The sequence below is a fragment of the Anopheles bellator genome, chromosome X (genome assembly GCF_943735745.2).
Source record: "Anopheles bellator chromosome X, idAnoBellAS_SP24_06.2, whole genome shotgun sequence".
Lineage (NCBI taxonomy): Eukaryota > Metazoa > Arthropoda > Insecta > Diptera > Culicidae > Anopheles > Anopheles bellator.
The window spans coordinates 6,864,784-6,888,647 of record NC_071287.1 but is presented as its reverse complement, the minus strand read 5'-3'; the positions used below and the strand labels follow the sequence as shown (position 1 = coordinate 6,888,647).

Below are 23,864 nucleotides of genomic sequence, written 5' to 3'. Positions count from 1 at the left end.
TCCTGCGAGCAGAGCTGCGGATGAAACAAAAAGGAACAGAAAAAAAACAAGGAATAAGGGGTTGGCATACACAAATGCTCAAAAATAAACGTCCCAGTGGGCCGGAGGGTCACCATCGGGGAGGCAGGTCACTTAGCTGGGGGGGCACCCCCGTTGTTCGAAAGGTCCTGCGGCGGCCGGCGGCGCTGTTGGTATTATTAAACACGGTGTTAATGTCGAGGATGCGATAACCCCCGGAAAGGATGTGTCACACACAGGAGGAGAGCGCCCATTGCATTGAAGGGGACAGCAGGCAGGGGGCGGGGTTGGTTGCAACAAAATATTGATTGACCCATTCGGTGGCGGGGGCAAAAGGGCACGGCGAGAGAATCTTCATCTCCGCGCAGGCCACAGGCAGAGGAGATGAAAAGGTAAGGCTTTAACCTTTTACCGGGGCGCGCCCGGCGATGCGCGGTGGTCACCGTCCCACCGTCCCCGAAAGGTCAGCTGGACGTGTACCGCCCTCCCCCACCACAATCTTCCCCTTCGTCCAACCGGCCAACCTGGGGGGAATCTCTGTCGTCGATATCGCCTGGCTCTGTCTGCCCTATACCGGGATCCGGGTCCCCAGCTCCCGGGATGCGGCGGCGGTGGCGGCGGCGCGGGTTCGTCGGGGAGACTCTTAATAACTCTCCGCGTGTGTGTGTGTCTGGTATGTGATGCGCTGAATGGTAGCATCGCGTCGGTCATCTTCGGTAATTTCCTTGACATCGTGTATCCCTGCGGCGCCGCGGCGTTCGGGCCGCAACGCCTGCAACGCCGTACACGTGCGTGCGTGCGTGTCACCTTTCACGAATTGGACGAGCACTGGGCCCTCAATCGTCGCCTACCCTGACGGATTGACCCCGATAGCGACCCCGTCACCCAGTCAACCGTTCCGCGTCTAGACTGGATGCCGCTTATCGCTAGGAGGTCCGGTCCAAGATGAGCCACCTGCCCACAAGGACACGGCACGGGAATGAGGAACGCGCCCAGAATGCGCCCTGATGCTAATGATCTGGCTGGACCGACTGTCAAATTCTTCGCGAAATGATATCCCCCCCTGAAGCAGGAACGCGGGGTGAAGGGGTGTGTGTGGTTGGCTTTCAACCCCCGCCCCATCACCAATGGCTTCCACGGGCAGACCTGGCCCGGGCGCCTGGCCGATGCCCTTTGCGCAACAATCAACAAAGAGTCCGGGTCCGCGGGGCAGGCTTCTGAGCAGGCGGACCCGGACCCGGGGGCCCCAGTACGTCCTTGGCATTTAGTGTCGCGTTCTGGGGATTGCGTGCGTGCCGTGCGCTGCAACAAGATCGTCGACGGCCGTCGCACCGTTCCCCATCTGCCATCCCTGTCGCACACACGAGTGCGCAATTCCTGCAAAATAACAAAAACCTGGCATGAAACACACAGGACACAAGGGGCACGGGGCTTCCGTTTCTAGCGGGGGTGCGACGGGACGGCGGGTCCAGAACGGGATGCGGACACACACACGCTGAGCCCGTTCTTTCCCTTCCCCTGTCTGTCTCTCGCTGTCTCGTTCTTTCGCGGGCGCACTCACGGGGTTTTGATCGTCAACTGTAGTTTGCTCCTGGATTTCGGAACTCGATCTCTGTGGCCAGGTGATGCAGGTGTCTATGGACCAGGCGGCACATCGTTGTGGCCCCGGTAAACACAACACAACGTTAACCTTACTCACGATACGTGTCCGATCCGAAACCGCATGGCCATCATTTGACGGAGCTTCGTTTGTTTGTACACAGAGCTGACAGACATCGCCATGCGGTTATTTTGCCAAAGAATGTTTTGCGAAGAATGTTTGTTTATCGGGTTTAGATGGGGTTTTTATCAAACTTTGAGACTGGCCAAGACAAAGGAAATTGACGGATCTTTCTAAACCTTGCAGGCCTTGCTGTTTTTGGAGGCGAAAAACGAGCGCCGAAAAAGAGTAGAACGGAACAGAAAACAAAACAGCCGGACCGCTGTTAGGGGTTTTTGGGGAGCTCTTCCTGCAGCCGACATGCCGGAGAGGATAGTGTAGCAGTGTTCTAAATTTTCATCCGTTTTTTAAGATTCAGTTTTATTTTGTAAGTTTTAATTATTTTGATAAGTTCCCAAACAGACAGATGCATCTAACAATTGTGCGATCAGCCGAAATGGCCCTTGCACATCACCCGAATCCTAAATCCTTCCAAGCCGGTCAGATGCAATCTTTTCGGTTCAAAAAGGCACCAGGACCGTCTGTCGCTGGTGGGCATTAAGTTTCAGGTCCACTTTCAATATTAATACGGTTTGCCAGTCCAACGAGCATGCCCAGTTTGCTGCCTGTAAGAAGGTGACCATCCGAATCGGGCCATTCTCTTCGTGATTCGCCAACGTGGGCGCCACGCGACACTCGTTGGCATTCCGAGCGAATCTTGTGGGCGATGATGTTACTGATTGGCCTACAGCGAGGATCATATTACATGGGCAGCCACGTAGTAGTCACGCTGCCTCACACAGTTTCGGTCCGAATGGCGTATCCTGGATTGGTGTATTGTTTGGTGAAAACACTTCGCGTAGCTTGATACGTCCGTTTATCAATTTTGATCCACATGTTCCCAATGAGAGGATGAATAGCTGACCGAAAGTTACAAGTCGCTACGAGCATCAGCTATCTAGCGTTCAAGGATAGCACTAACAACGACATAACGGAAGAGACCATGCCCGTCTTGAAGGTCATGCAGTGTATTGGGTAGAGCCAGGCTTCATTTCCATTTGACCTGTGGAACTCCTGGTTGACTGATCTGAAATGTGCGATATACTACGCCAATCCCTGAAACCACTAAACAAGGAGCAGAAGTGGTTAAATGTCAGCCAATGCAGCGAAATGCCTTCCGGCATCAATTGCAGGGGATTCGGTCATACGAGTGCTGCTTCATTATCGTTGCTGTATTTGCGTTTATAAATATAAAAACTAGAATCTGTTTTAAAATCTGCACACGCCAAATAGAGATTGTGTGTGTTCATGTGCCTGTAACTACTGCAGCGCTAATTAAACGGACGCTCCAGAGGAGCTAAGTGTTGCTACTGAGGTGATACCGAATGTAAAGAGGAGGCCGAACACGAAGTCCCCGTGACCAAAGATGGGGGGGGATTTTATGCCCGAATTTGATATATTCAACTATAGCTGCTATAGACTATCGAGCGATGCAATAGCCGCCGGGCCACGCAGTCAGCTACTTAGAGGGAACGATATGTTCTAGGGAGGGATATGTGAAAAGAGCGTAGAGGAGCCAGGCTGCTGTCGTTTGCCGGCCGGCCAGCTTAGTTACGGCCCTGGTCCTGGTGTGAGCCCCCTGGCTGCCGTTGTTGGTCCACCGCTGCCTCCGTCGCCTTAAAGTTCTTGTCGTTTTTGCTGCTCAGGTAGACGTTGAAGTAGAAAAAGTACTTCTGCTTCTCGCCCCCGGACGACGTCGTGGCCCCGGATCCGGTCCCCATCAGCAGGTCCTTGGAGGTATCGGAGGTGCACGCCCGTACGATCACTTCGCACTTTTCGGGCTTCGGGCAGACCGGGCAGGCCAGACCTTCGCCACTGTCAGTGGCAGTACCGCGCCCAGCTGCACGGTCCCGATGTCCCTCCTCTTCGTCTTCATCCTCCTCCTTCATGCGGGTGTCATGGTGTACCGAGGTGGACAATCCGTCGCCTGCGTTTCCTGGTTGCCAGAACATTGGCACCTGCTGCTGCTGCTCATCCGAGTCCGAGTGTTGGTACGGATCCGACGGCGGCCACGGACCGGATGGCAGTGCCCCGTCCCCGTCGGGACAGTTGAAGTAGATCGTCACCGGGTAAGCGTTCATGCGCGACCCGAAGCTGATGTACGACACCTCGATCGGGGTGCGATCGTCGTGCACCGCCAGGATCGTCTGCTTCTGGAGCACCGGGATGGCGACGGTAATGTCGCCGCGGCGCGTGATCTGGATCCGCAGCCGGAACTGGTCGCCCGGGAAGAAGCTGAACGTGTGGCTGTGGTGAGCGGACATGCGCAGCGTCTCCTTGTAGATCACCGTGTAGACGTTGCTGACGCGCACCTCGTACGTCTGCTCGTAGTCCGGGTGCTGCCGGGACCGGTTGGCCGCGGACAGCAGGATCGCCAGCTCCTCCTGCATGTTGTGTACTCGCACGAGCAGCTCCAGGTCGACGATGTGCTGCTCGGTGCGGTTGTTGCCGATCTTGTCGATGTCGAAGTACTCCTCGTATTGGCTGGTCGTCGTTGTCGTCCGCTGCTCGCAGCTACTGTCCCCTGCAAATGGCACCGAGGTCGGTTAGGGTGAACCGCGCTCTCTGTGGAGTCTGAGGCACAACTTACCGAGGCGATTGGCCGGTGTGCTTTGGCCAGTGTTTCCCGCCATGACCAGCGCTTCTCGATCCCGTCCCATTAGCACGCCCAGCGACAGCACCACCCAGCCAAACGAAAACCTGCCAACGCGGTTCATGCTGCCTGCAAAACAAAAGGGCAAAAAGCCAAAAATGCTCTCGATAACTCTCGCACTCCATCTTTTTCGCGTGTCTCTGAAGGTCTGAAGTGCGCCGGGCCACCCGCGCAGGATGTGGACACCGATTGCCCGGGTGTTGACGGGTCGCCGTCTGTCGTGGGATCGGGTCGTGCGGAGCCTTCCCATCCTGCTGGTGGCGGTGAGCGGGATGGCGCTACTGGGCGGTGGGGGCGTGCGCGGCCACGGCCGGCTCATGGATCCGCCGGCCCGGAATGCGATGTGGCGTTTCGGTTTCCCGAACCCGGTCAACTACAACGACAACGAGCTGTTCTGCGGCGGCTATGCGGTCCAGTGGGAACAGAACGGGGGCCACTGTGGGACGTGCGGCGACGCGTACCACCTGCGGGCACCGCGCCCGCACGAAACGGGCGGCGAGTACGGGCAGGGGATCGTGACGCGCCGCTACGTCGCTGGGCAGACGATCGACGTCGAGATCGAGCTCACCGCCAACCATATGGGCCGGTTCGAGCTGCACCTCTGCCCGGAGAACAGCTTCCGCGGGGCCGCGCCCCAGTCCTGCTTCGACCAGTACCCGCTCTACCTGGCCGGGACGCGCGAGGTCCGCTTCCACATACCGCCCGAGTCGGGCAAGAAGGACGTGTTCCGGTACCGGGTCCAGCTCCCGCCGTACGTAACCTGCGTCTCCTGTGCGCTGCAGTGGGTCTACTACACCGGCAACATGTGGGGCCGCTGCGACAACGGCACCGAGGGCATCGGGTGCGGCCGACCAGGTAAGCTCCGAAGGCAACCGCACCTGCCCAGCCACCGGCTCAGCCACCTGCTCTCTGTGTCTCTCAGAAACGTTCCGCAACTGTGCGGACGTCAGCATCGTGTCCAACACCGGCGGTGGACGGCCGCCCCTGTTCACCGGCACCGCCAACAATCCGTTCCTGCTGTACTACCGGGACTTCCGCGACCCACAGCCGGACAACGTGTACCCGCTGATCATCCGGTAGGTTGATGGCAGGTTAAAGCAAGTGTCTCCCGGTACCGTTGACCTGTGAATTTCTTTCTTTATCCGTTCGGCGATGGCATTCCGGCCCGGCAGGGACCAAGTGTGCGTTCCGACCGCGGCCTACCGTAGCTTCATCGGCATGGATGACTGGTGCCAGAGCAACTGCCTGCGCTACCCGCCAAACTGTCCTGAGATTGCCTGTCACTGCCCGTAAGTAACTGCAAACGTTGGAAAGAACAAACGTCGGTTTTGTTTTTGGTCACGTACCTGCCTGATGCTCCTCCGTTCGTCCACTATTTTGGGATTCGCTTTCTTTCTCTCGCTCTCTTCGTGTTCCAATACGGGCGAACCACAGTCAAACCTGCGAAGCAATCGGCGAAATAGCGGGACAGGAAGGTGCAGATGTATACTGCCTCGACCAGTGTCTCAACTTCAAGTCGGCCTGTCCGGCCGAAAAGTGCCGCTGCTACTGAGCGGCCGCACCGAAAACAGTACAAGCACAGCACGAATGCGCCGACGACACGAGACAGCAGCAGCGGGCAATACAGCAACTAGGACGACGACAACCGACAACCGACGACGAGGACGACGACGAAGTCCCAATGGCCAGCGAACTGTAATGCAGCACTCGAAGCCGGAGAGCAATCGAACGGGGTACCAGCTCCCAAGCGGCTTGCTACGTGGTTCGCCGATCAGCGAGCCAGCTCCTACTTACCAATACATTCACTCCACTCCTGTGTGTCTACGATCGAAGTGTCAACAGTTAGTCTTTGCTCTTTTGTATTAATTGTATTTTTGTACAGTTTTGTTCGCTGGAAGGAGGAGGTGCGTTGTGGGCGAAGGAAAGCCGAGACCGAGAGCGCATATACGTTCCGCAACAGGCTATATTAGATTGGGATGCCCAGCGAAGAGCCTTTGCACTATATCACTATTTATTATTACTAGGAACGGGCAAAGCCTTACACCACACCGAAGGACGAGCATACTGTCCGATTTGTCTTTACGAATGCTTTTCCTTCTCGTTGTAAAAGGTACAACTCCTGCTTGCCCCTCAGTGTTCGAAAATGTACAAACCATTCGGAATCAACAGAACAGGGTACTACTCTTTTTATGACAAGGTAACCAGTGATGAACAAGATGTTAGCGGTGTCTCAAACTAGGTCAGAGGACATCGAGGATTAGTTACTCTATTTTTCAGTAACTAATTGTCCATTGCCGCAAGTGACGCAATTCTTTCATTAGGTTCCTCCGCAGAAAGGCATCCGAAAAAAATTAGTCATGTCATGTGCTCCGCACAACTTTCAGCTCTTCACGATCCCGATCCCTTGCACGCCAACCCACGTAGTATGCCGCAGTGGCGCGGCGTTCGGTTGCTTCGTGTCGATGATGCTGCGGTACCAGCAGCGGGCCTCCACCGGGCTCCGGGTACCATTAATTACATTTAAGTTTTGCCTGCTACGCTTCGTGTTGGTTGACGCTCGTGTGTCCTTGCGCATACGGTGTCCTGTGATGGCGCGGTTTGTACGTCGAGGGCGTCAAAAGAGAAACAAACAGTAGCGGTGGTGACCGCGGCAATGCAGTTCGTGTGCCCGGTACTTGGCCGGAAGGATCCCTTGCTGTTTTATAGGGCGACACGAACACCACGTGTTGCAGAGCGAGAGAGAAAGAATAAAAATAAATACACACAGTCACGCACAGTGTCTTGTCTGATTTGCAACGTCTGACTTATAACATAGTTTGGGATTTTATTGGAATTACAGAGTTGGAGTGATAAAAGATAGGAGAAGAGCCTCTAGTGCTACTACGGCTGCGGCTGCTGCTGGTGGCGACGTCGGGAGACATTATACGGATGGCAGGTGTCGGCGCGGCGCAGCACCTCCGCGTAGGACAGATCGAGCTTCTGTAGGTTGTGCAGGTGCTGGGATGCGGTCGACGGCATGAACTGGACGATTTCGCTGGCGTCGTCCTCGGCCAGCTCGGCGTAACGGTTGCCGTAGCTGGGCCTGGTGGCCGCTGTTTTGTGGCTACGTTCAGTCGCCGGGGTACTGGTGGTGGCCACCGCCGCCGCTGCCGCTGCCGATGGCGAGAGGGATGGCGATTTGAGGCAGCGGTTGTAGATCGTCATCGTACTGCCGTCCCATTTGGTGGTCGGCCGCCGGCCGGAAGTGGGGCCGCCCGACCCCACCGATATCGTTGGGCCACCGACGCCGTCCTTGTCGGGGTTCCACGGCCGGTAACGGTTCTTCCGTCCATGGCTGCGGGGTGTGGTTTGCGGTGCGATGGAGGCCGCAGGCGGCGCTACCGGTTGACCAGCGTCAGCACCGGGTGGGGTGCGATGGCTGCGTCGGCGACGCGAACGGCGCTTGCTTACGCCCACCGCCACCGAGAGGTATTCGAGCGGGAGTGGAAGTATGCCCGGGGTGGGCTGCTGGCCGACTGCCCCGTTTGGCCCGTCGTCCGTTTGGGCTGCCGCCCCACCAGACTGCTGCTGCTGGTGCTGCTGACGCGCCATCTTGCGGCGCTCGGATTTGGTGATGCACTCGGACATGGCGAACGACTGCTCGCTGACGGCGGACGACGTAGTGGTGATGAAGCTGGCAGTATCGTCCCCGTCCCCGAACTCGCTCGGCGGTTCTTCGTTGGCCGGCGTGACCGGTGGGACCCGGGACGCCGTCAGCCCGACCATCGGCACCGGCGCTGCCGCTGGCTGCACCGTTGGGGCCGGCGGTTTGGTATCGTCCAGCAACGGCAGCTGATCGCCCTCGTCCCGGTTCTCGGCGGCCCGCTTCAGCACGCTGAAGATCTCTCGGAACAGCTCGCGGTGAGCCGGGCTGAAGCGGAACCGCGAGTCGATCGCGCTCTGGTCCTCGTAGATGCTGAACCGCCAGTCCTTGCCGTCCGCGATCGTGCAGAGGAAGTTACGCGGGCTCTCGTCCGTCTGCGTCGCCTTGTTGCTCACCTCGTCCGAGTAGCCCGAGCTAGCGGTCTCCGTCTCCGAGTACTCCGACTGCGGGGCGCCCTTCGCGGGTACGGCGGCGCCAGTGGCCCCACTACCATCGCCAGCTGCTGCGACGACCGTTGGTGGCCGCTGCTCGTCCGATGGTCGCCGACCGTGGTACTGCGCTTCGCCCATCAGCGGTGGATTGATCTCGATCAAGTAGCGCGGAGGATCGGCAAAGGATCCCCTGCTGGCGCCACCGCCACCACCGTTTGGTAACTCCTGTGGTTGGCAGCTGTCGACGGGTGTGTTATTGCCGGAGCCGGTGGCAGTCTTGCGTACCGCTGGAGCCGGCTGTCGGTGCACCTCGAGCAGTGCTTCGTACTTTTCCACGAGCTCGCGGTACGGGTTGGCGGCGGCACTGGCGCCTCCCGACAGGTCCAAGCTATCCGGTTTTGTCGGTGCGAGCTGCTCCAGTATGAACCCCGACGTTGAACGATGGTGAACAGATGGTTGAAGAGGGAAACGACAAAATGGAACGAAGGCTATAAATAGGTTTCACGGTCATTTTCCACCAGGCCCAACAGTTACATTACTGTTTTTCTTTTTTTTTTTGCAGCGTTAGTACGTAGATTACATGCAGAAGGTAGTCGGTTTTCTATGGGTACGCTTGTGAATACTACTTATCCGGCAACTAGTAGCCAGCCGAGCGGTCTCGGCCTGCAAATCCGTTTTCGGGGAGCGAAATCCGTTTTCATACTATCGCATCTGAAACTATACAACCACGGGCGACAGCGGCAGTACGGAGCCCAAATAAATAATACACATAGGAACTAACGAAAATAAAAACAAAACACAATAGGAAGGAACAAAGCCATTTAATATAATTTAATAGGCGGATCTCTGTGATTTAAATCTTGGCCACAGAGCGCATCTCTTCAGTTCTTTACCGCCCACTCGACGACGCGTCGAACCACGCGAGTCATAAAAAAAAGCCGAAACCCATCAACTGTTCCTGTCGACTGCTCTCGTCCAGGGCTTCAGATGCCTAGGATCCCTAACACGTTAACTAATATCGGCTGGTGAACGGCCGCATTAAGCTATACAGCGTTGAAACGATAGGTATGCTCAGAGAGATGGCATTGTCGGCATCATTGTGCAGGTTTGCACCTTTACTTGTCAAATGGATAGGATCTAACCGTTACGGTTCCCTGTTCTGGCATATTAAAACACTACAACCTTAATGCTGTGGTTCGCTTACGGAACTATGGAATTTGTACACGAACAGGCGGTGCGCGACGCTTAGGCCGTGCGTTCTGTCCCTCAACCAAGTTGCTGCCGCTTCCCGGGATAGCTGGTGGCCCGGTTGTTAGTGGTCTGGCCTGTTTTTTTTTTTAGTTTGAGTTGAGTCTTTAACCGCTACTGGGATTCGGTTGTGAGGAAGGCGAGGATTGGCACCGTGTACGAATGTATGTGACTGTTTCTCGTCCTGTTCCAGGCTGCCCCCGCTATTACAACCGGAATCTCTCCGATTGATTCGGCCAAAAAGCTACATTTTCGGTCCAAGCGACCACCAAATGGGCCACGCAAATGAGAATGGTGCTCCGGCTGTACTGATCTCTGCCGATTGCGGCTAAACGGGGTGGCGTGGCGAACCGTGAAAGTGAATCGCTTACCGCGCCCGCAGTTACAGGCAGTTCAGCTGCTCGTAGCTAGGCGTGTTAAGTAACTGGTGAATTAGAAGGGCGGGCCTATGGAAAAAATTGAGCATCCATTTGAGGATGGTGAACTTTCGGACTACGGCTAGCCACAGTTCGAGCAAAAGTTTAACTAGATTGATGGGAAGCTCGTGCAGACTCTTGGTCGAATGAGTACAGATTGGGCAACACTTTGCCTGAAGAAGACGAAGAAGATGAAAAGAGAGAAAAAAACAAAACAAAAAGAAACGGAAAGAGTAAGGAGGGTGTAAAATAACACAACAAAATAACAAGAGGGGCAGGGTAAGTAAGCGACAAACATCACACAATACTAAAAACAAATACACATACAATTAAACAAATGAATGAACGAAAGGATACAACAGCATCGTAAAGAGGCATTGTATTGGGAATTGGGTGTGGATAACGAAAACGTGTGAGGCACCTACGAGACACATAAGAACGACTGAGCGAAAGCAGAAGAGAGAAGCTGGGTTTGTCAGTTTTGCCAGCAAAATTGCAATTGCATTCGAGCAAAGGCAAAAATCGCTGGCGCTAGTTAAGCGAAAAACACCCCATAGTTCGCAAGAGGGGATACAGTAATTATACAGACGACAAACAAACAACAGTACCACCCCGTCACCATACACCATATGTAGCTTACTTAATAACTAACCGAGGTAATTAACTCTGCCACAAGTGCCACACATGCAGAACAGACAGGAAAGGGTTTTCAATAGCCGTAGTGGGTTACAGGAAATTCGTTACAAGCGCCGAATATTAACATAGGAGTTATGCGTCCCAAGTCATCCGTTACATTACAAATCCTTAAACCTCTTTTCTGTCACATTTTCTGCCATACCATCTGGTGTGTGACCGAAAACGCAATCATCAGCAATGTACCTGAATGTTTATCGACGACCGGTACATCCGTGGAACGTCGGAGATCTCGATAAGATCGATTAGGCTGCGGTCATCGTCTTCCGTGCCGGTGATGATTGAGTCCCCATCGGGACGATCCTCAAAGCCCCGCAAACACCTCGTGCACATTTGCCCTTGCCTGTCAGAAACGCGCAAACGTCAAAAAGAAGTGCGTCACGAAACGATCGAAACCAAGCGCTTTGCCCATCGGCAAAGGTCAACTTACATAACCTCGTCCAAAACCGACAGCTCGTGATGCACGGATATCATCTCTTCGGTCGGGTGCACTTGCATCAGTTTCTTTTGGAGCGCTTGGTTCTCCTGTGCGATGGCTGCCAGCTGCTCCTCCAGCTCGACCACTTTGCTCTGCTCGAGCATAAAGCTTTTCTGAGTTCGCTCGAGCGCCTGTATCATGCGGATCACCTCATCATCCACCTCATCGCCGCGGTGCAGCTCGTCTAGCTCGATCTGTCCTCTGTCAGCTCTCGCTTCCGAGGGTTCATCATTTCCGCTCCCTCGTAGCCCACTGACGGCGGAATCGCCGGTAAAAGATGGCAAACAAGGACCGGACGGCTCCACCGTGGACACCCGGTGACCCTGAGGCAATAAATAAAAACACCTGGGCATTAGCAGCAGATCTACCGATACCAACCGATGCGTTCAACGCAACTAACCGCCACATCGGCCAGCTGTTCTGTGTCGCTGTTTCGGCTGGCGACAGACCCGCTGCGTTTGGCATTTAGCTCCACACCCCACTGGACCGAGGTGTTTGCGTCCGGCGAAAGGGTAGCCGACCGTTCGGATTTGCTACGCCGCTCTGCCTGTGCCTGCCGTCGTACCTCCTCGAGCGTCCTGGTCAACTCCTCCACTTTGGTTTCCAGGCTCTCGATATTGCAGCATAATCTGCAAGAAAGAGCAAGGCGATAGAGATCATACTCACAGCGGCCAGGGCCACAGTCATCGACAACTTACTGTTTAACGTGCTTTTTTTCGGCCTGGTACTCTAGCGCTAGCTTGTACTTGTCGCGTTCCAGGTCCTGGATACTCACTTCCAGCTGTTCGTAAATTTTCATACGCGAATCGTTCACCTCGCGCAGTGCGCCATTCTGTTTCGTTAGGTACTGCAGGAAAGAAAAGAGTAGCGGGCAGATTAGCCAGACCGCAAGACAGCGCGTTGCTTTCGGTCGCCCCACACTGCGTACTTCGATTTCCTGCACTTGGTCCTCGATGACGCTCTGATGGTACTTGAGTGTTGCCTCCAGCTCCTTGTTGCGTTCGAGCAGCGTTTTCCCCAGTTCGGCGGCCAGCTGCAAATCTGCCGATCATCGAGAGAGAGAGAGAGAGAGAGAGAGAGAGAGAGACAGAAATGTGAAAATAAGAAACAAAAATAGGCGAATATATGGAAGCAGTAAGCAGCAGGTTTGCGTTTGCGATGTTGGCGTGCAGCTGATATGGTGTTGAAGGTGGGTTCTGGTGCAATCGAGTTCACCGGAAGTATTTGGACGCATTACGGTTTAAAGTATCCTTTCCTAAGTATCTGTCAGCGGTATAACCCTTAAGGTGAGCTTGTTTATTTACTCCTTGCTCACGGATAGACGTATGCCGATGTGACACGTTTCTCTATCCGGTCTCTTTACGCATGGTTCGGGAAGTTCGCTAAAACGGGAAAATGGTTCCGCCCAGATCCTGTGCGTATTTTTCAAAAAAAAAAAAACCCACAAAAACCATGGCTCCAACTCTCGGCAAGAAAAACAGACCCATTCACGTTCATATGCCCCGCTCTTGTGACGCTCATTTATGAACCATGTAAATGCACACGCCATGTACACTATAAGGTCCTTCAAGGACGAGCAGCTAGGCACCTTGCCAAAGCACCCGTCGAAGCTAATGGCCTACTACTATCCCGGATCTTCATCTAGTACACCGAATCTAGAATCGAATGTGTGTGCCGAACCGAACAGAGGTGAAGCAATTGGAATGCAAATACCTAAAACAAAGCCACACGTACCTACACAAACACACAGACAAAACTGTAAAACGTTTCCCATCTGAGGCCCCCGTGAAAAATCGCACACCGGGAAAGAAAACACACGAAAAACGGAAGCCAGCGAGACATCGGACACCATGCGGAGGGGTAATAGCATTACGACTGCAGCACCGCCAGCATCAGCAGCAGCAGCAGCAGCAGTAGCAGCAGCAGTAGCGGCAGCAGCAGCAATCGGCAACTTACCGTCCAGCATATACTGGGAGCTTTCGTCAACGAGCTGCTCGTCGAACGAGTCTTTCGTCCCGCCGCTCATCGTTGGGAGTTCGGTGAAGGGTGTGAATCCGAGCCGTCCGATGGTTGGCCGAGGTTAGTGGCTGTATTAGGCACCCCTTCTTCTCTAACCAGCTGATTTAGCTGCCTTTGGCGCTGTGCCTTTACTGGCTGACACACCTTACCGGTCCGTTCACTGTTCCTCCGAGTCCGCCATGTTAGTACGTGTTACAACGGTGTTTGTGTGGGTGTAGGAGGTAAAGGTCCCCCGCCGGCCGCTACTATCACACACTGTTTGGCCACTGGGAATTGTTCACTTGCCTGGGGTGTGATAGAGGTTGGAAGCAAACGGTGACAAAACTTGTGTTTTTCGGTGGCACGTTTGCCGTTGATAGTGGAGCAGATTTCGGCTTTTTTCGTGGAGATTGGTCACTCCCTGGGCAAGGAAAATATGGCAGTAGATACACGGGGCACCCACAGGGAGGCAGGCCAGGCGGTTTTCCGCTCAGCTGCCAGTATCGATTGAAGATCCAAGCTCCCGCACGACCTCTGACACGAAACAATTCAAGGTCTTTCCAGATCGTTCCTTCCACTGTGAGTGTGGGGCGTCCAAAAAGAAAGGGCGTTGGTGCGTGTATTTGTGTGGAGAAATGAGAGAGTGAGGTAGAGATAATCAATAGGAACGATAAACTACTCGAATCATTCCTGTTCCGGTTCGTGATTGTCAGGGGGCAGCGCGGAACACATTGAGCTTGGGGGCTTTTTGAATATGAGCAAGTTAGTAATACAGCGGCTAATTTCATTTACTACAGAAAGTTCCCTCTATTTTCTCTCTCTCTCTCCCTCTCTTTCGTTCACCCAAACACACAACGTTTCATCTTGTTTCGTCTGGCTTTTGCTTCATTCAATTCCAGCAGCCCACAGCCACCAGCGATCTGATCCTTGTTCGGTTGCACTGCTTTAATCGAGCCCGCTCTTGCAGCGTGGAGGGGCCTAGTTTAGTTGCTGCAGCCGATGCACCGATCGTTCGATTAAAATCGACACGAAAACAAACTTTTCTTTTCTTCGGTGGAGCAGTGCAAAATGGAGCAGCCAGGCGTATCGAGACCGCATCGATTGACCACCACCAAGATTGATTGTGTGGGCTGACGACGACGAAGACGCTTTCCAATTAGTTTAAATCACGCTCGCAGAGCGGTGCGAGCGAGGTTACCGCAGGTAGGACGCTGTGGCACCGAAAAGGGATCCGATCGAAAACGCTAACTAAAACGCCACAGCGGCACACAGGAATTGGAATGCGAAGATGCGACTCACAAACGCGCTCACGCAGTGGTGAAACCTAAACTGCTACTGCCAAGCAGACACCAGACACCACAATAAAACACAGATTTCGAGTCGCAGTGTAATGTCCTGCCCTTTCCAATGGAACACTGACTCACATACACACGTCACGTCACGGATTACACGCAGACGCACGAAGTACGCAAGACAAATAGGGGGATATCGAACCCTCGACCCTAAAAAGCACAACATGGCAGAAGTGCATCGTGAGCGGACTTGGCATTCGGGTGAACAACGGCAACGGTAGTGACGATTTCCCGACCGGTTGAAAAGGGATTAAATTAATACATACACACATGTATAGAGCAGACGCACACAGTGATGCCTAAGGATAAGGGACACCAGCTAGTTCACCGCTTCAAAGGGTGAAGTGCATAGTGCACATCCACTTGCCACAGCCGGCGAAAAGTCCTGCCCGGTAGCTAAATGTGTGTGGGTATGGCAAATAGGCTCCCCGGCCCTGCCAACGGTGGTCCTGCGCTTGCGGTTCGATTTTTTTCGATTTCATTTGAAAGGCTCCACTGGTGTCCGCCAATTTCTCCGGTGACATGGTTGGAAAGATATCGAACCGCGTATTTAAATGCGCCTGCCTGTTCGTTACGGAAACTTAAACGCTTGAATGACCAAATTTCGCCCATTAGCCAAAGGTTTCGCGATGGCAATTTCATTACGATCTGGACTGTTTTTACCATCACACATGTCTCTAAGAAATTTTTACTGGCCAGTCCGTCCGTTCTCTAAAATAACAAAAAAAGAGATTAGGTTGCAACATTCAATTCAGTTCAGTTATTTATGAAAATTGGACTATTGTTTCAATCTGTTTTATACCTTAACTGTTACTGCATTCTTTGTCACATAACTAAGATGCAGGTGTAGCGAACGCGGCATAATAAAAAGGCGGAAGACAATGCTGTCTTTAGATTGCTGTGTTTGGATTAATAATACGCGTAGATCAACAAATGTCTTCGTTTCGAAATTGTACGGTTTTGGTTTTGCATTCCCCTTTTGGCCGGGCATATTTATATACAATCTTTGTTTCATCAAGGGTTGCACTAAAGTGTGCCTGTTTAATGAAAGCCCCGGTCATAATAGGAAGCTGCATAGTTCAACGTTTTATACATCATTAATCGTTATCTTTTCATGCAACGGTTTTTGTATATCGATGTATGTAACAAAAAATCAACGTTGTTTTGAGTTGCCAAAGAGGCTATGTGAACGTTTGTAAAATTTAAACATACGCAAAACAACAGCGCTGCGCTAAGTTGCTCTGCGCTAAGTAGGCAAGTGACCGTTTTGGAGGAAAAGATCTCTGTTTCCGCAGATTATCCGCTTCCGGTCCGCATTAAAACACTCGACAAACAGACGGATCTTTTCGCGGTACGGTTTGCTTTTTTTCAGAAGGCTTGGAACGATCAGCATTATGCGCAATTCACTGAGAGAAAAACAATGGAAAAATAAAACATCAAACAATATTTTTCCATTCAGCAAACTCCATTGTCGGCAATGCTGCTTATTTTCGGTATGATGGATCATCAATCATCAATGCAATAGGCTGTTCAAAGAATGGATGTTCAAAAATCATCGATTGACAGTCCGAAAGCTTGCTGACCTTGTTGGAATATCGAAAGGATACCAGTGGATACCATATTGAGTGACTGACATCTTGGTCCCTGATCGGTCGCCCCAACCCGTTATGCAAGCGACAGGCGGCACCAGTTTTTGGCCGTACCTTGCGTTGTTGATGCGAGGTGCGAGACGAAATCTCTTATCACACCGCGTGCGGGAGACTTTTGGGCTGTCTGCTGCCAGACTACGCATGTTGGTTAGCTGCTTGCCAAACCAATCACCAGTCAATGATAACAGCGATAGGAAGGGGGGTCTCGCTAGGTCTCCGTATCTTATCGCAAAAATCGCAATCCCCGAAAAGGATACACCTTTTGCTTGGGCGCAATAGAAGAGCTCATCGTACCTTTACTAGTCTTGAGACGGTGGTCGCCTGGGCTGTAGGTAAAACGAAAACACATTTAAGAAGAGCTGTTAGGTCGACCTTGCTACTTGGTAACCACCGTTGAGAGAGAGCTAGAGAGAGAGAGAGAGAGAGAGAGTTAGAGAGGAAGACTACGTAAGCGAAGCATCACGAATCTGCCGAACGGGTAGGGCCCCGATCAGGGTAGTTGCTGGGTGTGTTGGTGTTGGTAACGAAAGGGGGGCGCGACCCGAAAGGGTCCTAACAGCCGGGTCTCCGCGGGTTTTCAGTACGATGAACGAACTATCAGCAATCGCACTCCCCACCCACAACTCACCCATAGCCCTCTGGGGAAATGTAAATTCGGGGTGAGTGGAGAGGTACCGGGTGGTCAGCGAGGAAACAGGGGCCCAAAAATCATAGAATGCACGTGTCAGTGCCCACAGTCCGCCAACCCCGCCAACACATTGCCAACCTTTTTTTTTTGTTTCTTTTTATGCAACACCTTGGCAGACTTTCTCCCTTCACTTGCTCACTTCCCTTCACTACACAGTCCAAGCGTCCTCGCCATCGGCCTAGGCTCCGGCGGATGACAGCGGGGAGGGGGAGGGTGGGCAGCAGCAGCAAAAGAAAAACGTTGAGCAACAATCGGTCTCGATTGGAGCGCCACCGCTTTCGTGGGTTCTGCTGCAAAACTGGCAAAAATCCAGTCTCCTCCAACACAGTCGCACCCGAAAGGGAGCGCCTACGCGATGAGCAACATGAGCAACATCGTGTCGGTAGTATTAGCCGGTGGCCGTCGCACTCGAACCAATCGTGCGGGGCGTTAGAGCCACCTCCCCGCTCTTGAGTTCAAGATCCTGCCACCCGGTCCGTGTGGTGGTGGTGGTGCTGCTGCTGCTGCTGCAGGTTACTGCACTTTAAGCAACAAACCCCTTCAAATCCCCACAACCACGTTTGCTAAACCTCGAAACTGGAGACGGCGCTGTGGACTTAGAGGAGATAACTACAAATACATTGATAACCATACAAAACGCACCTCGCGCTAGGGAGAGCGGGCGGGCACACTTACCGGTCCTGTCCCAGGTGAGGCAGTCCTTCTTGGCGAGCACGGACCAGTCGAAGCTGAGGTCTTTGTTCGACGACATGGCGACGCTGACGACGGGAACCTTGTTTTCAGCACAGTGGATCCTCGATCGCACCCGACCGCATCGTGGCTGGCGGCCCGGTTCCTTGCACTGTTTCGGATCAGCGTGATCTCGACGGAATGGCGAGCGGCGATGAATTGAGTGTCAAGACACACGTCAAGCGCCCTAGAGGTCACGGATTGCACATATACACACGGGGGAGACGATCTCCACTGGTTGTCAGATAGCTCCTGCTGTCTCGTTAATTTCGCTTTCTGATTGGCGTCGTCGTCGTCGTCGGTCGGTTGATAGCAGCTTAGGTTGGTCGCTGATGGTGCTCCGTCTGCACTCTGTGTGCACTTGAAATTCCTTCAGCAAGCCCTAGGCAATGGCGCAATCGGCCGCACCACAACAACACAACCATCAACCGTCCGGCAGAAAAGGTTACACACATAGACACAGACACGCGAACGTTTACTGGGCCACTGAGTGATGGTTTCGGAAGATGGTAGAAAACGACTCAGACACACCAGCAGCAGCAGCAAACGAAGGGGGGGAGAGTGCGCAACGTGCGCGAGAGCGGCCAAGTGATAAAAAAGCGATGGTGCTACACAAAGCGGAGCGGCTGTTGTCCGGAGCGACCTCTGCGGCAACGGCCTTGAAAGCAATTTCCATACAGCGGCACCGAACCCGACGTGAGTATGTTTGTCCGAGCGTCGGGGCGGAGAAAATAAAAGTCCTCTATCACTAATCCTACCACAGGGTCCCACTAGCGAGTCCACGCGTCCATCTGGGTCTTGTGCACAAAATGGTAGAGTTTCTGCTGGGTTGACAGATCGGGGGCCCGTTTGCTAATAATTGCGCCCCGGTTCCTCTCTTCGATCGATCAGTTAGTGTCTGGAGCAGCACCGTGCATAGCGTTCCGAGTGCTGCCGTTCGCACCGAACTGTGCTGCCCACTGGGCAGACTGGGTTGACACACATTCTTCCTTCGCCGCCGTTTTCTTCTCGTGATTGTGATTTCGTGTGCACCGCTCGAAAAGGGAAGCACGGACCGCCGGCCGGACCGGGCCGTGGTTTCGACGGGGGCCTTTCGGTGAGATCAAGCTTGGTATCAAATCTTACACTTTCCTAATGGGGTTTCGATTGAATTTCTATCTTCCGGACGACGGACGGACGGTTAGCAGGACGGATGGACGCTAATCACACACAACAGCCACAGGTACGTTGCCCCCGCGATCCGCAGTCCCGAGAGCCGTGGGTCTCTCTCGCTCTCTCTGTTTCATTCACTCACTCTCTCTCTCCGTCGTGTGGTTCGTGAAAATTGGCGACAAATGGCGACGATCGGTCTCGCACTCCTTTTGACACTATCGATTTCACATCACCGGATCTGCGTGCGTCGAAACGGCAACTTGCAGTCAGGTGTCAGTTCGCTGCCGTTGCCGTCTGTTCTACGAGTTCCACGCGCGCGAACGGCTTATCCAACGGGTGCAACGACGGCAGCGCAGCGCAGCGGGGCGTGCAGCGCATTTCGACGCAGCAAGTGGCACACTGGCACTCCGCTGGTGGCGACGGCGCCTCGTACGGATTGAGCAAAAGTGTGCACGAAAGCCTTCTCCGAAAGCGGCACGAGCGAGCGAGCGAACGAGCGAGACCCACCGGCTGACGAGGGGGTCCCTGACCAACCAACCCACCCACCCGCGCAGCGCAGCGCAAGCTTTCCTTCCACCGCGCGTATTAAAGGGTTGCGGAGCGAGCGAGCGAGCGATCGGCCTGCGCCTGTGTGCGAGTGCGCTGGTCACTCTTACTCTCACTTGCTGCGCGCTGCTGTCGCTTTCCGTCAGGCTGTTGGGCGGCCTCAAGCAGGACGGCCGGCCGGCCGGACTAGAGTTGGTCAAGTCAGCAGTATCTGCTCCGTACGGCAAATTCCGCACTTTCCGCATGTAAAGCGAATGCTTCCGACATCACCAACATAACAAGGTGTGTGCTGCCACTTTGCGGATATTCGCCTTTTTTCTTCTTCTTTTGCTATGTTTACATCGTTTACATCGAACGAAGCAGCGCCCCCACATACGAGCGATACTCGCCGGACTTGCGGTACACTGACTCTCTCTAGAGGGTCCACGCACCCCGCATTCAACGCAACGCACTCTCCATTCGCGCTCTCTCTCTCTCTTGCTAGTGTCCCCCCTCACGCCCCTCCTGCCATCACTTGCATAGCTCTCGCTCTAAGCTCAAATACGATCATCGGTTGGTTCTGCTGGGGCAATCCCCATCCGTGCGCAATCCGGGCTACGAAAGATCGATGTCCCCGCGGCATGGCGCACTGACCCTCGGATTTTACTCTTTCTCTCTCTCTCTATCTTTCTATTGCTGGTACTGAACTTAAGCCACGTTGCAGACCGATATCTTCAAAGACAGCAAGAGAGAGAGTGAGAGAGCGCACAACCAATGTTTCTCTTAAGCAACATACCCCTTTCACGGTCGCTTCGAAGCCCCACGAAAGCTCTCGGAGACGGGCTCCATGCTCTCAAAGTCTCTCAAATGACACGAAAGCTTATGCCACACATAGGGAGTTGACGGAGCCGCAGGTAAGCTAGACAAAATTGTGATGGGAGCAATCGGAATGTTTTTGACCGTAGTCCAAAATTTTAGGCACGAGTCCGAGAGAGAGAGAGAGTCCAAGAGTCCGAACACGCCTTTTTAGAGGACCATCTGTGTGTGCAGCATGCGTGGTGCCCCTAGATGTAGGGAATCCACCTTCTCTCCTGGCCTGCTCGCACGCTGTTTGGCCCTTTTTTATTTCCCTTATTTGAAGTACTTTGACTTTTCTGTAGCGAAGACCCCGCAGACTCACCTGTAAACTTTGTACCTGGAGTTTACCTTTACGGCTTACTTACTACTTATCCGGTGCTACAACCGCCAAGCAGTCTACTCGAAGCGGCTCCTTCCCCCGCTCGCACTGTACGTCACTCTCCCTCCGACCCGAGATCACTTCTCTGGCACGTGACCTACCACCTCCTCTTTGTTGTGTGGCTGTTGTTGGTATTATAGAAACTTTGAGCGGTGATTGCTTATTCGATTACTCTGTGTCCTTCTAGCCGGCCCAACAGGGATCGGTGGGAAATGGTATTACTTGCACACCTCGTACTCGACGCACTAGGTTCTGCTCTTTCAGGAGTTCGATCATCAATGTCACCACTGATCTTTCTCGAGCGTCATAGCACTACACTTCCTCTTCGACGAAGACGACCTCTGGTTCGATCGGTTGGAGGTGGTCGATAGCGACTCGTCCCCTGTCGTTGTATTTATCCTTCCATTTTCCTCTGTCCATGGCCTTAATCATCGCCCATCGCCATGGGCGTTCACTCTCAGTCGGCATCCAGTATGATGTAATTTTAGTGCCGAAACCAAACATAAAACCGAATGTTTCTAACCCGTGCCAACTCTGCCAGGGTTTGCACGAGAAATGTGTTGATTTGCGCTCCATGTGGTCAGTGTGCGATCGGTGCCGTCGTCGCTGTTTTGAACTCGACCGACCGGAGGTGCGTTGCCTGAGAGCCTCGGTAAATTTGGCACAAACACGAGGTTAGTGTATTTCAAGTGTTTACTTAGGTGTGATGAATATGACAACCAAACAGAAGGCTCTATTATTGACTCTAAAACCCATGTTTGCTCACTGCTGGTGCTTATCTAATCGATTGCCGAATGTCACGCCAAATGTTAATGCGCCGAAGGTCTCGCAGTGTCATCTGCCACTAAACCACGCCGGGTGTAGGTATACAAAATCGTCCTCATCGTTTCGGTCAACATTGGTGATGAGTGAACAAGAGTTTCACCACTATGCCAACACGGCGAATAAATCGATTGCATCAAAGATCCTAAACCAATAAACGAAATAAACATAGCTCCTACACCGGCATGCCGCACTCGGCCGAGAATAAATATACTGGATGCTGGACTGGATACTGGAAATATATGTATATATATTGGATACTGTTTTATTGCCTTCGAGAATTATTACCGTCCTACCGTTGTACACAATCATTGTTCCGCCCAAACAATCTGCTACTACTACCACTACTACTAGTTTTCTACCGTGTGCCATTAGTCGGCATATGTTACGTTTCTCTACCCCCCCCCTCCCTTGACGCCCTTTCTCACTCTCTCTCTCTGTTTTAGAGCGACGTAACAGCGCCACCGAGAGCCACGTCCTATTACCTGTGTACGTTCTACCAGGGTGGAACTAAGGGTGAAGAGGTTATGTGCGATGCGGTACTAACCTACCGCACCGGCGATATACGTTTTAAACGATACACAAATATAGCGAAACCGATTCGCCTATATACACTAGAGCTGCTAGAGATGCTGTTGCCGGTTATTAGTAAACGATAATGCAAAACAACAAAAAATCTTCTGGCAGTGGCGACACTGGCAGGATTCCGACTCGCAACGCAACGCATAGGCTGCTCCTGCTCCGTTGCCCCCAAACACCTGCACCTGCCTCTGCACCCCGCCACCATGAAATGGTATAAGTGTTATAAAAATGCTCTTCCTCTTTTTAGCCAGCTTTCCAGCTAGGTTCCAGCTTGCTCACCCTGTTTCCCTATGCGCTGCCTCAGAACAGAACGGGTCGCCGTTCTCCGGTCGTGCGCCAAGTACCTGTAGCTCTAACCCGTTGGTGGATCTCGGCCCCAATGACTCAGCAGTTGTGACACTTGACCAGTCCCACCTCGTCGCAGTTCATACACTTCAAGGCGACGAACTCAGCGGTAAAGTGATTGCGGTGGATCGACTTCTTGGACCCGCCACAGGACGGGCACGGCAACAGCCGATAGCCCCCGCACACCTTGCACGTGTAGGGTGAATCCAAGCACTGCCAAATGGAGCGGAATAAGAACATTAAATGCCAATTAGGACGGGAGCTACCGCGGCTGCTCCTGCTACTTACTTTGTATGGTTTGAGCATCTTTCGCAGTTCGCCATTTTCGTTTAGCCTTTCGATACACTCGGCGTCCTGCGGAACGGGAAGGAGAGAAACAGGAGGTCAGTCTGTGCAAAGGTTTCAAGTAGAAAGGACTGCGCTCTACTTACCCCCACGTGCTGACCGTCTACGAAAACCTGCGGCACGGTCACACACTCCGTCTGCATCCGCTCCCGGATCTCCTGTTGGTATTCGTTGCTCATGAAGATGTCCTTCTCTTCGAACTTGATCAGCAGGGTGCGCAGTATTTGCTTCACGTTCATACACTTGGTGTAAGTTTCCCGCACGATGCCCATGCTCGTGCTGTAGACGACCACCTTGCCCGCTTCCTTATCTTTGTAGTTCTGCAATTACACGTACACGGTACATGGCATTACGCAAGGCGCATCAGGGACACCAAAAGGGGAGGCACAACTATGCTGTGCGGCGGACACAGTGTGGCGGAGCCTGACCGAACAAGGTCAATGATGATCGGTAGGGTACGATAAATTTGGCTACGCTACGCCTCCGCTGTCAGCCTAGTTTGTGGAATTTAATGAATAACCGCACCGTGAACAGTGTTACGCGACGCGAAGTCGACGTGTTTTCGTTTTGTGACCGAAGGCCAAACTGTGCGTCTGTGAGCCGATCGAGGCCCGATAATCGGGGTCCAGCAAATGTGTTACCGTTGTACAACATCTTCTGGAGCCATGGCGTCTGGGTCCAAATACCAGTTCCAGGCGCCACATTTTACCGAATCACAGGTTTTTAGACAGTCACACTCGCTTTTGACGAAGTATGCTAATGGTCCCGGATAACTGGCCCAATGTAGCACATCACGTACAGGGAGCAATAAAATTTGCATATCAAACGCCAAACATGACATGTGTGCCGAATTTAGGGCGCCCAACTAGGACAGGATCCAGCCTCCCTGAACGATGGCGCTCCAGTTTTGTCGCCACCACAGAATGAGTTGTGCCCACGGCAAATACTGCGGTAGCCAAATCAATTGCAGTAGGTCTGCCGCAAGCTCTCTATCTGGGCCAAGGCAAAAGACAGAGAGAGAGGGAGACAGAAACGAAGATGGAGAAAGATACAGAGAGAGAGAGAGAGAGAGAGAGAGAGAGAGAGAGAGAGAGAGAGAGA

The 23,864-nt window shown here is 53.2% G+C and overlaps 3 protein-coding genes across 4 annotated transcripts; 1 reads left to right on the top strand and 2 right to left on the bottom strand.

Moving 5' to 3' along the window:
- Positions 1 to 2,989: 2,989 nt before the first annotated feature.
- Positions 2,990 to 5,945, bottom strand: LOC131213531 (uncharacterized). The gene is made up of 4 exons (XM_058207588.1): positions 5,777 to 5,945; positions 4,368 to 4,499; positions 3,825 to 4,301; positions 2,990 to 3,704 (listed from the first exon to the last, which is right to left on the bottom strand). Exons 2-4 carry the CDS (start codon positions 4,492 to 4,494, stop codon positions 3,325 to 3,327), a joined length of 984 nt encoding a protein of 327 aa, XP_058063571.1. The 5' UTR covers positions 4,495 to 4,499; positions 5,777 to 5,945; the 3' UTR covers positions 2,990 to 3,324.
- Positions 4,607 to 5,982, top strand: LOC131213409 (uncharacterized). Its single transcript, XM_058207444.1, has 4 exons — positions 4,607 to 5,285; positions 5,353 to 5,506; positions 5,603 to 5,719; positions 5,865 to 5,982. Exons 1-4 carry the CDS (start codon positions 4,607 to 4,609, stop codon positions 5,980 to 5,982), a joined length of 1,068 nt encoding a protein of 355 aa, XP_058063427.1.
- Positions 5,983 to 7,276: 1,294 nt separating this feature from the next.
- LOC131213530 (uncharacterized) lies at positions 7,277 to 17,825 on the bottom strand. 2 transcript variants are annotated; one of them, XM_058207586.1, is made up of 7 exons: positions 17,702 to 17,825; positions 12,268 to 12,380; positions 12,038 to 12,186; positions 11,740 to 11,968; positions 11,292 to 11,662; positions 11,048 to 11,204; positions 7,277 to 8,915 (listed from the first exon to the last, which is right to left on the bottom strand). In XM_058207586.1, exons 1-7 carry the CDS (start codon positions 17,775 to 17,777, stop codon positions 7,311 to 7,313), a joined length of 2,700 nt encoding a protein of 899 aa, XP_058063569.1. In that variant the 5' UTR covers positions 17,778 to 17,825; the 3' UTR covers positions 7,277 to 7,310. The 2 variants fall into 2 exon arrangements, with proteins under 2 accessions (XP_058063569.1, XP_058063570.1); XM_058207587.1 differs by lacking the exon at positions 17,702 to 17,825 and adding an exon at positions 13,296 to 13,522.
- Between the last annotated feature and the right edge of the window lie 6,039 nt (positions 17,826 to 23,864).